The sequence below is a fragment of the Bos javanicus genome, chromosome 19, assembly GCF_032452875.1.
Source record: "Bos javanicus breed banteng chromosome 19, ARS-OSU_banteng_1.0, whole genome shotgun sequence".
Taxonomy (NCBI): Eukaryota; Metazoa; Chordata; class Mammalia; order Artiodactyla; family Bovidae; genus Bos; species Bos javanicus.
This window is the reverse complement of record NC_083886.1, coordinates 34,952,167-34,967,559: the sequence shown is the minus strand read 5'-3', so window position 1 is coordinate 34,967,559 and position 15,393 is coordinate 34,952,167. Positions and strand designations below refer to the sequence as shown.

At 44.7% G+C, this 15,393-nt stretch overlaps 1 protein-coding gene across 10 annotated transcripts in view; it reads left to right on the top strand.

Moving 5' to 3' along the window:
* Nucleotides 1-15,393, top strand: part of SPECC1 (sperm antigen with calponin homology and coiled-coil domains 1) — a 206,830-nt gene that overhangs the window by 166,316 nt on the left and 25,121 nt on the right. For all 10 annotated transcript variants that reach the window (XM_061389762.1, XM_061389763.1, XM_061389764.1 and 7 more), the window contains 2 exons: nucleotides 405-561; nucleotides 2,007-2,109. In XM_061389762.1, coding sequence (XP_061245746.1) covers nucleotides 405-561; nucleotides 2,007-2,109 — 260 coding nt within the window. The remainder of the gene's footprint in view (nucleotides 1-404; nucleotides 562-2,006; nucleotides 2,110-15,393) is intronic.

The window sequence follows — 15,393 nt, the reverse complement described above, 5'->3', positions numbered from 1 at the left end:
TGGGTCAGGAAGATCCCCTGGAGGAGAGCATGCAACCCATGCAACCCACTCCCGTATTATTGCCTGGAGAATCCCTTGGGCAGAGGAGCCTGGTGGGCTACAGTCCATGGGGTTGTGAAGAGTCGGACACGGCTGACGTGACCCAGCACAGAGATGATTTACAGTGTTGTCTTGGTTTCAGGTGTGCCGCACAGGGATTCAGTATCTGTTGTGTGTTCTTTTATACAGTTTTAGTGGAGTGTAGCCGGTGTGCAATGTGTGCTGGTTTCAGGTGTGCTGCAGAGTGACTCGGTACCTGTTGTGTGCTTGTACACGACACTGACATGAGGACTGAGTGTACTGGACAGTGTGACCTTTCGGGTCTCTCCTCCTCCAGGACAGTAATCATATTGTTGTCCCCACAGATCTCCTGAAGGGAAGAGCTGAGGACCTGAAGCCAAACCCTTATCTCCGTAAGAGCCCCTCTCTCGAGTCCCTGAGCAGACCCCCTTCTCTGGGCTTCGGGGGCTCCAGGCTGCTGGGCACCTCCCCTGCGGGCTGGAAGCCGCAGAGCAAACTCAGGTACCCATCAGAGCCTGTACCTCCCACCTTTGCAGCACCACACTAGCTATTTTGACGATTTACAAGGCTCCGGCCAGAAGGATCTTCCTTCTGTCCTTTCACGCTTCTCCTCCTCAGTCCACCCTCCCCTGAGGTTGCAGCCCGCCCCCGGTAGCACGGACACCCCCTTTTCGGCCTGTGCTGTCTGACCTCCATTTGTATTTAATTCCCTGCTGCACACTGTGTGTGCTTTTGTCCTCACTTGGGCTGTAATTTAGTGGACAGCAAATACTTCATCCTGACGCTTGGATCGCTCTCAGCCCCTTGTGTTATGCTGCACAGAGCCGCTCACTCAGTAAATATTTACGAATAGGCAGGTGGATAAATGCACAAAATTGGCTACTTGAGGAGTAATGGCTTTTTAACAAACATTAGAACTACCATTATGAGTATTAGAAAAGGGTTTTATAAAAGTCTGAACACCTCAGTTCAGCCATTGTCAAATCTTTGGGTGTGGTCTGTTTCTGGACCCAAATAGATGAAGTCATATCTTTCAGAGGTTTAATTTAAAGCCCCAGTTGTTACATTTCTGTCTTGTTTATGTGCAGAGGATTTAAATAATCAAAACAGGTTTTCAGGACCAGAATTAGTGCTATCCCAAAATTATTCTTTTTTTTGTACCAGAAATGCATACAAACAGACTATGTGTATTTTTCCATGCTATTCATATTATACCTTCATCGTAAAAGGTTCGATTAGTGAGGTTAGTTTATTATTTCATTTTTATATTCATGTCATTGAGACAAGCCGATTATAGAATAGAAATTTACTTTGGTAATTTTTGTATTATTATTATTGCAGTCATGTCTATTTTCTTTTTTTTTTTTTAAAGAAAACTGGTAAATGTTTCGTTTATTGAGAAACTCTTTTCCAAGCCTTCATTTTAGTCTTCCCTAATTTGTGGGAAAGTGATGACAAAGTGATGAATTAAGACCAGGCATAGTGAACACTTGCAAAGTCACAGTAACTTCATTGTTAATGGTGACGCTGACCATATAAACTCCATTCCCATTACCTCCCATAAGCAACTAGTCTGGGGTTTTTAAAATGCTCTTCCAGTATTCCTTGTATATGTTATCGTAGAAATAGGTGTAGCTTTGGAACATGTACTGTTTTCTATAGGTGTCTTTAAATGATGCTGTACTTAATAAATAAAAGGCTAGAAGGATAGAGCAGCAGATGGATTAAAAAAAAAAAACCCTCACCAGACTCCTGAAAGCCAGGAAGCACAGTTCCCTTTCTGCTTCATACCGTGAAATGTAATAAAAATGTGCTGTTAATGGGTCTGGTGGGCGATTTTTTTAGAGTCTCGTTGGACAGACACTGACTTTTGCTTTTCTCATTTAGTTAATTATTTTCTGTGTATTTGTGGACTCTAAACGTCAGCATCTCTGCTTTCTAACTAGTGTGGAAAGAAGAGACCCCCTGGCGGCCCTGGCCCGGGAATACGGCGGCTCCAAGCGCAACGCTCTCCTCAGGTGGTGTCAGAGGAAGACAGAGGGCTACGCGGTAAGGCCGGGGGCCGTCAGCATCCAGCAGGCTTGGACGGGCGGCGGCCTGTGTCCTGCATGTGTTCTGGCCTGGGCGGGCCTGTGTGCCTGTTGGTGTCAGCTCTGTTCTCCCAGGCAGGGCTGCTGGCGGGTGGGGGTGGGGGCAGGGTAGAACCCCGAGGACCCATCACAACTTCCAGCAGACGTGACCTCACTGTGAGCCTGCGTCCCCTAGGACGGCGTCTTTATTTGCTCAGAGGCCGAATAAACCCCTAGCAGTGCCCCCAACTGGCTGATCTGCCCAAGGAGGCAGCTTTCACTAAATCATCTTCAAAAGATGGTGCCTTTTTCTGATTGACACATAGGCCCCACATGGTGGGCCTTCAGTCTCTTCTGAAGTTAAGAGTTGCTCATATTTAGTTGGAGAGTTTCCATTTTTGTTTTCTGTGGAGGTTGAACACAGAAGGAATACTTGATATAAGTTTGGTTTTTTATAATAAAATGTCATACACAAAGATGAAAGTGTGTAAATCATAGTTTATCAAATGACTGTGGACGTGAAAACCCATAGAGTCACATCTAGGAGCAGAGCATGGCTGAGCCCACACCACTCATGTGACTTTCCCGTCGTAGCCCCCATGACCTCCACAAGTGACTCTGTCCCTAGTTCTGTTTCTGCTCTGGTTTTCCATAAAACTTAGCGTCCCTAAATACCATATCCATTTTGTCTGCATTTGAACCTTATATAAATGGAATTAAAACCTGTAGTATTTCCATCTGTGTTTTTAAATTGTTGAGATTTACCTGTGTTGTTGCCTGTGAGTATGATTTATTCATTTCCTTCTCCGATAGTAAGCTATGGTATGATCACATCATTGTTTACTTACCCGTTCTGTTGTCAATGGGCAGGTGAGTGACTTCTAGTCTGGGGCTCTTACAAATCTGGTATGTTCTGTTGGTATGTTCTTGTAATGCCTCTCAGAACCCACGTGTCCATTCTTTCTGGGTCTGCACCTAGAAATGGACCAGGTGGGCCACAGGATGTATGTGTGTTCCATGTGGTAGATCGTGCCGGACAGATTTCCCAAGCAATTGTATGGTGTTATTGCCCACCAATGACTTGGGTGATTTATGTTTTCTCTACTTTCTCCACAGCACTTGGTGCTGTTGGTTTTGTTGCTCCCAGTCACTGGGGCATGTGTGACAAGAGGTCTCACTCAGGCTGTGGCTTATTTTCCCTGCTGGCAGGTGAGGTCGAGCTCCTCTCTTGTGCTCCTTGGACGTTCTCGCTGTCTTTCCTTGGATGCCTGCTCAAGCCTTTGCCCATTTTTAGAATCAGATTGTCTTTCTTTGCTTGTTGCTTTCATAGATTCTTTATACATTCTGCACACAGGTCCTTAGTCAAATAGACGATATCATTTCCCAGGGTGGTTGAATTTTCACTCTTCCTTTAAACACAGTTCTTCATTTTAATTAAGTCCAATTTATTAGTCTCTTCTCTGATGATTAGTGCATTTTGTTTCTGTTTAAGAAATCTTTGTTCCACGGTCATTACACATCGTTCTGTGTTTTCTTCTGAAAGTTGGACTGTTTTACCTTCCTGTTAATTAGGTGTCCTCTTTAAAACTGCCACCTCCTTCACTCTCCTTATTCAGGCCCAGCCCCCTCCCCCACATCTTGACCCTATTTTTCTACAAATCCTGAAACTGTTGGCACCATGACACTCCTTTCCCAACGTCCAGCTTTGAGGGGCAAGAAGACTGGGCCTTGGCTGAGAGTCAGCCCAGAGGGCCAGGCAGAGCCAGGTTCTCTGTGCAGCAGCAGTCAAGTGTCTCCAATTCAGACTGTACCCAAGAAAAAAGTGGCCCATATCTGAGTCTCTTCATTTTCTGTTTTTTAAAAATGTAAAGAAAAAATCAGGGTCATGACCAACAATAGAGGCCCCCCGGGTACAAACGTGTTTCTGGCCCGTCGTGCTCTTGGCTCCTCTGTCACTCTCTGCGTCTGCCTTTTCTCAAGGTTCAGACACCCTGCAAAGGCAGGCGGCTGAGTGACAGCATCCCCCTCAGGACAGGAGTCGGGGATGAAAGCTGGTTACGGGAGGTTTCAGGGTGAGGGAAGTGGGCTGGTGACCAAAAAGGAAGACGAGTAGGACTCATCGGCCAGGCACGAGGTCTGACGGCAGTGAGCCCCGCGAAGTCATGGTGGTCAGCGGCACTGTCATTTCTCGTTTTCCAGAAATGGGTGAGGGATGTGCTGGAATGGTTATGAAAAGAATGTTAAAAGTTTCAGAAGGAATCAGCCCTTAAATGCAGAAGGTCATTGTAATTAGGTCACAAGAGGGTTAGACAATGAATTTCCAGTCATGAGAATGAGAATGATGTTTCTTGCTGTCTTGCTTTCTTTCACTTTGTTTTCTTTTGTGAACATCTTGAACTTGTTTTCAAAGCATCTCACATTGGATGAAGCCCAAACTTATTTTGCCTGAAGAGTATCTTTCATTCATTGTTAAATCTCTGTAAACTTAGAGAGAAATACAAATCATATGTGTCTGATTTATCTACTCTTCAAAAACTATCCTCTGTCTAGACCTGTTTGTCTAAGACAGCCCTCTAAAGCTTGTTCTCTCCTACTTGGGAAGCCAGAAATAAACTGTAGAAAACTCAAAACGGTTCAAAAAACATCTTTTGAAAAACCAATAACCATGTAATTTTGACTGAAAATGGTTTCTTTTTACCAAAGTGTAGTGTGATAGGTTAGATCAGAATCCTCCTTATATTAATTCAGTGGGTTTTTATCCAGATGCCAGGTTCATGCCACATAATATTTAACTGCTGGGAAGTCATCCGTGAATGAAACAGGTGATACCTCTGCTCCTGTGGAAACTATGTTCTCGTGGGGATGACAATTAATTAAAATTTAAATATGAAATATGTACCAGATTGGAAGATGGAGTGTGCTAGGGAGAAACATAATGCCAGGAAAGAGGATTGGGAATGTCAGGTGTGGGGGTGCAGTCTTAACAGGAAGGTGGGAGAGGTGATGGTTCAGCTCACCTGGAGAAGGTGAGGACTCGTGTTTATCTCACACCAGGCTCAAAAGGGCATGGCCTTAGGGATGTCTCAGTTGGAGTTGAAGTAACGCCAGGTGGCTGCTCTGTACAGCAGCACCGAGGGTTAGATGAGCAAGCACGGGTCATCCCACATGAAGTCGGCCTGCACTGTGGGGAGGGGTCTGCACGGAGCCACTCTTAAAAGGAGACCCTTCCAGACGGTCCACTCAACTCAGATTCCTTTGGGCCTTTTTGGAAAAAGCCAGACTCCAGGAAGGCTCCACAGGCTCCTCCCCATGGGTCTGGTGCTGGCCGTGCCTTCAGCTGCATCCCCACCCTACCCCTACCCACGGAACTCCCAGACTCTCTCTCTTCATCTGCTTTCCCTTCCCTCTCTGGGGTATGACATAGAGGTTTCCGTCTCTAAGGTCATTACCAGGAAGCCTTCTAAAGGAGCAGAAACTGAGATGGTGGATAAAAGAGCAGACTTCTAAGAATGATGCCCAGTGCCCCTCACCCTAGGGACTTGCCCCCAAGTGTGGCAAAGGGGCGATCACCCAGGTAGACCTAATAAATAAACCCGTAAAAGTCAAGTCTCCTCTGAAGCATAATGACCCACACACTTGGTGGATTTAAAGGTGAAAGCTACGTGTGAGGAGGAGCTGATGGCTAGAGAGGAAACTGGGACTTCCCAGCCTGAAAGCCTTGGAGCACCGAGGTCCTATGACACCCAGGAAGCACTGTGGGGGCCCCAGCAGTTGTGAAGTGAACAGGCTAGTCCTTCTCTGCCTGTCCTGATGCCCTCAGACCTCAGCCAGGCTGAGGGTGTGCAGCTTTCTGGGCCTTCTGCTGGGCCTCAGCCAAGGGCCCTTGACCTGAAACAACGATGAGTGCGTGGTCCTGGGGCACCCCTCCAACCCACCGGGAAGCATGATGAGGCCCAGCCGCCCTGCCCTCCGCAGGCAGCACCTTGGCTGTGCTCCCAGGCCCTGGACTGTGTGGCCCACACTGGCGAGTCAATCCGGGTCATACAGCAACACCACGAATCCACCTGTGAGTGGATTCCCTCCCATGGCCTCCAGGGCGGAGTCTAGCCAGACTGACACCTGGACGTCTGACGTGAACAACCGGGCAGGGCTCCCCGGACTTCTGACCCACCAGACACCAGCCGACAATTAGTGGGTGTCGTGCACACTGCCGGATTTACAGCAACAGAATTCCAGTCAAGCGAAGTTAGTGGGATCTGGAGGTAACAGAGAGAGCCCCCGATTCTCCCTTAGGTCAGATTGTTCGCTTTTCCTATGATCAACCAGGGACAGACTTTGCTTCTTTGGGTCATTAGTGTACCACTCATTGTTACTGTTCCTGTGTTTCTGTCTACAGCACACTGGTTCCCTGAGGCTCAGGCGTGACTTTCCCATTCGAGGTTTCTCAGTGCTGCCGGGGCCCCTACCTGTGGGGTCCCGAGTCTTTAGGTCTGGTCGGGGTCAGGCACAGCACTTTATAAATGCTCCTGGTGATGAATGTGTAGTTGGCACTGAGCACCCAGGCGGGGTGGCAGAATTCTAAGATGCCCTGTGATCTCTGCTCCCTGGCATTTCTCCCACAATCACCCTGTGTTCATGGCAAAAGGCATTCGACAGCATAGTTAAAAGTTGCTGGTGAATTGGCCCTAGAATAGGAAGGGAGATTACCTGTGTGGGCCTAACCCCATCACACGATGGCCGCTGCTGGGTTGGAGATGGGAGGGGAACCTGGGGAAAGGAGCTGAGAACAGCCTCCAGTTGCTGACGGCCAACAAGGAAATGGGGAACTTGGTCTTACAGATGTAGAAACCTGTCTCCAACCTGGACAGGCCTGCAGGCAGGTTCATCCCAGAGCTGCCAGGCGACACTCAGCTGACAGTGGATTTCAGCCTTGGGGAACCCTAAGCTGAGAACCGGCTACACTGGCCCACCTCTGACCGTCAGGAACCGTGAGGTCACAAACAGGTCACAGGGCCCCAGAATTTGTTACACAGGAAAAGAAAACTAATACAGTGACTTAGAAAGCAGTAAAAATGCCTGGCCATTCCTGGCCAGACTGTTTTCAAATTGTGTTTCCCATAAGGGTGAACTTGGGTATCATTTTACATATTTCCTTCTACGTCAATATTGCTCTAATGTTTTGACACTTGAAGTCTGAGGCCTTTAAAACTTTAAAACTCAGCCTGTTAAAACTTGCCGTGTCCTGCCTCTGTCCTTGACCATATAAATCACCAGTGTCGGCCTCCCAGTCAAGGTGCCACCCATGGAATATACCCTTTAACACAGAAACTGTGTTTATTGGTATTTATTTCAAGGAAATAGTCATGGATGCCTATGAAGATACCATTTCAAGCAAATTTATCATGTTTTATTCATTTAAAATTATTTTTAAAGAACTGGAAGTGATACAAATATCTAATAATAGGTTAATCAAATAAATTTCGGTATGTGTGTACAGTGTAATATAATATAACCCTTAAAAGTCATACTTTGAACAAATATATTTAAAAACAGTGGGGAAAAATATACCCAGTGCATTAAGTCAAAAATCAAATTTTAAAACACTGTCTGGTATGATTCCAATTCTGTAAAAAGAAGTTTATACAAATGTTAACAGTGGTTATCTCTAGGAGAATACTTAAAATTTATTCATCCTTTCTTATAATATTTTCATTTTCTGCTATGAATGTGTAAATTTTTAAAAGAAAAAGTTATTTTTAAAATTGCATCATTTTAAAGAAAGAAGGGCTTCCCAGGTGGCTCAGTGGTAAAGAACCTGCCTGCCAATGTAGGAGACCCAGAAGAAGCATGTTTGATCCCTGGGTCAGGTAGATCCCCTGGAAAAGGAAATGGCAACCCACTGCAGTGTTCCTGCCTGGAAAAATCCCATGGACAGAGGAGCCTAGCAGGCCACAGGCCATGGAGTCACAAAGAGTTGGACACAACTGCGCACACACGCATCAAAGGAAAGAAGCCAGATGCAAAAATCTACTTATTATATGTATGAAATGTCCAGAGTAGGGAAATTCATAGAGTCAGAAAGTAGAGTATGGTTCCCAAGGGAGTTGGGGGAGGAGTTACTGAACCGAACTTGGTTCCACTTGCCTGTAGAGGCAGACAGTCTGCTGACACCGGGTTGTGGTGAAGGAAAGTCCAATGTTTATTTGTAGGGCACCAGGCAGGGAGAAGGGCTTCCCTGATAGCTCAGTTGGTAAACAACCCACCTACAATGCAGGAGACCCCAGTTCAATTCCTGGGTTGAACTGAAGAAGGGATAGGCTACCCACTCCAGCATTCTTGGGCTTCCCTTGTGGCTCAGCTGGTAAAGAATCCTGCAATTCGGGAGACCTGGGTTCAATCCTTGAGTTGGAAAGATCCTCTGGAGAAGGGAAAGGCTATGCACTCCAGTGTTCTGGCCTGGAGAATTCCATGGACTCTGTAGTCCATGGGGCCACAAAGAGTCGGACACAGCTGAGACACTTTCACTTTCAAGCAGAGAGAACAGGCGTTTCATGCTCAAAAGACCCAAACTCCTTCCCATGACTTTCAGGGAAGAATTTTTAAAGATGAAGAGAAGGGAAGGGTTAGGGGTGTGTATCAGCTCCTGCACATCCTTCCTGTGGGCAGGAGATGAGGTAACAGGGGGTATTTCAGGAATCTTAATCGTCCACCTTCTGGTTCCAACCAGTCTAGGGTCTAGTGCTTGGGGTTAGCCTGTCGTCACCGTCCTCCACCTGGGCCAGGGTCTTATTTCTGCAGAACAACTCAAAGATACACGTCAGAGTGTTCTGTATGCCTCTTGGGAGGAACTTGCACTCCGTTTTATTGTTGAACTGTTGTTTCTTGACCCTTTGTCTTTTCTTTCCACATTCTCTCACTTCCCTAATAAATAACTGCTTGAATCTGCTCTTTGGAACTCAGGAAAAGCCTGGGAGACTAAAGCCTTTTTCTACAAATAAGCAGGGGACAAACAGAAGGACTTTTGTGCCCAGGAAGTCTCATGGGGTCCTGCTTGGTTTCAGTCCCCCTTCTTCTTCCATCCTGAGGGGAACCGGGCGGGACAGGGAAGAGAATAGAGTTTTAGATAGAAGGGTTGATGATAAACTCTGCAGGGGAGCTTGATCTTAGGGGGAGTCCAGTTTCAGAGGGAGTGACAGAGTTTCTTTTGCAGGTGATGAAAATGTTCTGGAATTAGGCAGTGGTTATACAACCATGTAAGTGAATGAATAAGCTTCCGAATCACATTTTATAAGGGCAGACTTTATGGTGTGTGAGTTATATCCCAATAAAGCTCTTATTTGTTTTTAGAAAAGGCAGTTAGGAGAGCTTCCGTAGAGAGATCAAGGAGATTACGGATGAAGGGTTAGTGGGGGTGGTAGAAAATAGTACCTAGATGATAAATCTTATCAAACTATAACTTTAAACGATATAATTTTAATACACCGTGTATTACTGCGTATGCTAAGAAATAGTTGGAAAGTAAAATGGAGAGATGTAAGGTATTGGTCTTCTGGTTTTATTTAGGAGGTGGGATTCAAGGTGTTTACTTCATTATGATGATTCATAACTCAAATGTGTCTTTTGTATGATTGTTGTGTTGTGACATACAATTTGGGGGTGAAGTCTGAGGAAGAATGCCATAAAAATGTTTTATAGTCAGTGATTAAACCAGATCCTTTCTGAGAAAAACACAATGTGGAAGGACAGAGCACCTAAGAAATGGTCGTACAGAGAATGGGCTGGAGGGCCTTCAGGGTTGGCTTCTGTTCTTATTTCTCAGTGCCATTTCAGAGCTATGTGACGGTTAACAATTTGATTTAAAAAAAAAAGCAAAAAACCTGCATCTTTTAAAAACCAACGTAAACTTGAAAGATTGATAAAACCATTTTTCAGAAAAATGGCTGCTTCTCCCTAACCCTGAATTGCACATACTATAACTCAGAATTTACTCATTTTGGCCTGGCCTGTCTTGTTTTTTCATATTTTGTCTAATCAAAGCCCTTGCCATCTGGAATGGTGATAATGTAATAGGTCTAATCCTGTTACGCTGAGTAACATGTAAGTCTTGATCATATAAGTCTAGATCAGTGTTCGGCCAACCATGGCCCAGGGGCCAACTCAGGCCCACCATGGGGTTTTGTGGATAAAGATTTACAGGCACAGGATCACAATCATTCATTTACATGTGGCTGCTTCTGTGCTGTAACTGCAGTAAAAAGCCCTTCACAAGAAAGGTCGGCTGACCCCTCCCTTAGATACAGGTGTACATTTAGATACTTAGATAAAGAGTATCCCCCATTATTCAAATCATACTTGGCTCTTGCATTTCAGATAGCAAGAAGCCCATGTTCAGATGGCAAGAGGCTTACTTGAAGATGTGTCTGAATCTGTGGAGTTTCTGGTTTTGTACTGCAGGAATTGAGACAGCAAGGAGACAGCTGTGCTGTCACGAAGGCACAGACAGCTTTGAACCTGGTGTTTTATTGTTTTTTTAATTGGAAAGTGGAAGTGAAAGTATTAAGTTGCTCAGTTATGTCTGACTCTTTGCAACCCAATGGACTGTAGCCCACCAGGCTTCTCTGTCCATGGGATTTTCCAGGCAAGAGTACTGGAGTTGCCATTTCCTTCTTCAGGGGATCTTCCTGACCCGGGGATTGAACCCATGTCTCCCACATTGCAGGCAGATTCTTCGCTGTTCAAGCCATCAAGAAAACCCATTTTTAATTGAAGGATAATTGCTTTACAATATTGTGCTGGTTTTCTGCCACACATCAACATGAATCAGCCATAGATATACATATATCCCCTCTGTTTTGAACCTCTCTCCTTCCTCCCCTGCAATCCCACCCCTCTAGGTTATCACAGAGCACCGGGTTGAGCTCCCTGAGTCATATAGCAAATTCCCACCAGCTATCTGTTTTACATATGATAATGTATATGTTTCAGTGCTATTCTCTCAGTTTGTCCCACCATCCTCTTCCCCTGCGGTGTCCACAAGTCCGTTTTCTACATCTGCATCTCTATTCCTTCCCTGCAAATAGGTTCAAATTTTCGAGATTCCATTTATATGTGTTAATATACAGTATTTGTTTTGCTCTTTCTGACTTACTCCATTCTGTGTAACAGGCTCTAGGTTCAATCCACCTCACTAGAACAGATTCAAATTAGTTAACCTCTTAGCCAGCAACTACGTATTCTTCTATGTTAAAGAAAAAAGCAGTCTTCCTGTTGTCCTAAACAAACCTTAATTTGTCTTTGGAAAGAACACCCACGTTGCTGGCAAAATGTTTTTCTGTCTCTGGTTCCCAGACAAGCACCAGCGCATGCCTGACCAATAGCAAGCAGTCTGCGATCCATCAGGCCATTTGGAGCTCTGCTGGTTATTTTCTTTTTTGAGACAGGTCTCTTGAGAGCTACAGGCACGATTCAGAGAATGTATGATGCTTTGACTTATTTATGTCGTTAAAGTGGCTCCTTTCCTGATCTCATTATAAAGATCAATCCCCAGTAGAAAACCAGTGCCATTATTGGCCTGTGCTCTATGTAGGCCCTTTTCACCTGCTGTCTCACTTCTGCTGCTGTTTATGAAACACTGTGGTTTGTGAAGACACTTTTTTACGTTTTCAAAAATCTAACTACAGTTGGTTTACAATAGTGTGTTAGTTTCAGGTGTAGAGCTTCAGATTCCTTGCCATTACAGGTCATGCTGCTGCTGCTGCTGCTAAGTCACTTCAGTCGTGTCCGACTCTGTGCAACCCTGTAGACAGCAGCCCACCAGGCTCCCCCGTCCCTGGGATTCTCCAGGCAAGAACACTGGAGTGGGTTGCCATTTCCTTCTCCAATGCATGAAAGTGAAAAGTGAAAGTGAAGTCGCTCAGTCGTGTCTGACTCCTAGCGACCCCATGGACTGCAGCCCACCAGGCTCCTCCACCCATGGGATTTTCCAGGCAAGAGTACTAGAGTGGGTTGCCATTGCCTTCTCCGATTACAGGTCATACAAGATATTAAATATAGTTGCATTGCTATACAGTAAATCTTCATTGTTTATTTTATATATAGTGTTGTGTATCTATTAATCCCAAACTCCTAATTTATCACCCCCACTTTCCCCACTTTCCCCTTCAGTAATCCTAAATTTGTTTGTCTATGAGTCTCTTTCTGTTTTGTAAAGAAGATCATTTGTATAATTATTTTTAGGTCCCACATATATATGATACTTATTTGTTTTTGTCTCTCTGACTCACTTCACTTAGTATGATAATCTCTAGTTTCATCCATGTTGCTACAAGTGGCATTATTTCATTATTTTTTATGGCTGAGTAGTATTCCATTGTGGGATTTCTCCGATGGTTCAGCAGTAAAAAAAAAAATCTGCCTGCAATGCAGGAGACGTGGGTTAGATCTCTGAGTCAGAAAGATCCCCTGGAGGAGGGCATGGCAACCCACTCCAGTGTTCTTGCCTGGAGAATCCGAGAACAGAGGAGCCTGGCAGGCTGCAGTCCATGGGGACACAAAGATTTGGATACAGCTAAAGTGACTGAGCACACACTCAAAAGTATTCCATTGTGTGTGTATACACACACAATGAAGTACCATACATAGATAGATGTAATATGTATATATATATATATTTATATATAAATATAAACAAGTAAAATATATACATTTATATATATTTATATGTATATGTAATATATATATATAGAGAGAGAGATTTAGGTTGCTTCCTTGTCTTGGCAATTGTAAATAATACTGCTATGAACGTTAGGGTGCATATGTCTTTTTGAATTAGAGGTTTCATCTTTTCCGGGTGTGTGCCCAGGAGTGGGATTGCTGGATCACGTGGTAAATCTATTTTTAGTTTTTTAAGGGCCTCTGTACTGTTTTCCATAGTGGCTGCACCAGTTTTCATTCCCACCAGCTGTGTAGAAGAGCTCCCATTTCTCCACACCCTCTCTAGCATTTGTTGTTTGTAGACTTCTGATAATGGCCACTGACCAGTGTGAGGTGGAACCCTATTGTAGATTTGATTTGCATTACTCTAATAATTTAGCATCTTTTCATGGCCTGTTGACCATCTGTATGTCTCTGTGTCTCTTTCAGTTTCTATATGGTCATCACTAATTCAGTCCCAACCCTTGTGGAGATCCCCTTAGGTCCTACTTGTGAGGGGTTCCACCCATTTCCCACTGAGGGGTCTCCCCTGAGTCCTTGGCCACCTCCGTCCTGGCTTGTCCTCACTCCTGTGTCAGACGCTTGACTGTTATATTTCTGTCTCTCCTTTTACTCTTGCCTGGAAAATCCCATGGACAGAGGAGCCTGGTAGGCTGCAGTCCATGGGGTTGCTGAGGGTCAGACACGACTGAGCGACTTCACTTTCCCTTTTCACTTTCATGCATTGGAGAAGGAAATGGCAACCCACTCCAATGTTCTTGCCTGGAGAATCCCAGGGACAGGGGAGCCTGGTGGGCTGCCGTCTATGGGGTCGCACAGAGTTGGACACGACTGAAGTGACTTAGCAGCAGCAGCTCCTTTTTTTATTTTTTTGACCTTCAGGTTCCCATATCCGTTTTTTTTCTTGTTTTGGTTCCTCCAGTATCTTCTGAGCAGGAGTTCGTGGGAGGTAAAATTTCGTCACCTTCATTCTGCACATTACTCTGACACTTGGTGATTTCATTGGGTATAAAATTTTAGTTCTGGGCATAAGTGGAGATTCAGCATCTGGAATTCCCAGCCTCTTCTGCCGGTCTGGTTCTCTCTGCCACCAACAGCTGCTGTGCAGAAAGGTGGAAAGGTGATGGGGAAGCACTTACCATGTGTGGGGCCATGGGAAGGGAATGTCCACTGCCTTGTTATTGGTCACAATGTTGGCATCTCGACATTTTTCATTATTTGGTGGTATTAGTTGATTTTCTAGAGTTTTGAGGCAGACCATTGCAAGAAAATGATATTTTTTCTTTCTTTTTAATATTCATACCTTTTGTACTTTTTTGGTTTTATTCACTTGTAGAAGTTCAGGAAATGTTGACTAATAGTGTTAATGGTGGATAGTCTTGTTTTCCCTGCAAAATGAGTAGTATCTCGCCTTTAAATATGACTTTTGTGTTATTTCCTGATAAACACCATCCATTAAAGGAAGCCTAGTCCCAAGGTTATTACCGAGAGGTTTTTCTTTCTTTAATCCAGAAAAAGATAAGAATTGTTTCAAATTCCTTTTTGGCATTTGTTGAGCAATAAATACATCAGATGTTTTTCTCTTTCAACCCATTTATGTAATTCACATAAATATATTATGTAACAGGTGTCCTAGTGGGGACACATTCTTGTATTCCTGGGGGTAAAACTCCAGCGTGGCCAAGGGTGTCTGGTATTTTTTCATATGGTATATTCCTGGGGGAAGTTTCTGCCTGATGATGGCTGTTTTCTAATATGAAGCATATTGTGTTCTGTACTCTATTCATAATAAAGGACATTTGTCTTGTTGCTTAGTTTAGGGACAGATAAAGTTTTGCGTTAATAAGACCTGGTTTAAAATGTTAACAGGCATTTACATGTACAAGTCACAAATGCAGTAGACCAGCTCAGCATCCCTAGAGGCCACAGGCTGAGGGACCCACATCGTGCCTGTTCCAACCTTCTGCATTCCTACAAAATGCAGGAGAAAGAGAGGGGACAGAAGGAGGTGGGCTTTGGGGGATAGCGTTCGAGGACGCTTAGAACCTCTCCCTGTGAGTTAGCAGAGTCTTATGGCTTTACAGGATCACTGGAACGAAAGGCCTGTGTTCATACATCACCAGGGCGTACTCTTCTCCATACGTGTAGAAATGTCAGGTATCCTACCAGCTTCAGGAAGCAAGAGCAGGATTTTCAGAATGGTGCGAAAATGTTTCTTCCTTTCTTCTCCCCGGGGGCCATCATCCTGCTAGGTGGGGAAAGAAGGTGCTTCTCAGGATCCGATATACCAGCAGCCGGTGTGGCCACACGGCACCACCAGACATCAAAAGCCATTAACCTGCCTTCAGTGAGAGCTGAGGCCCGGATGCCTGGATGTTGCTACTCTTCGCTCTCTGTCCCCCAGGGCTGCTCGTAAGTCTGTTTAGACAATAGCAGTCCCCAGTGACTCTGTGCTGAGTATTTTTTCCGTTCTTTTATTCATGAAATGTTCATCTGGGAAAGAAACACTCTAGCCACAAGAAGATTATGATTTCGGAGACTGAATTCAGTC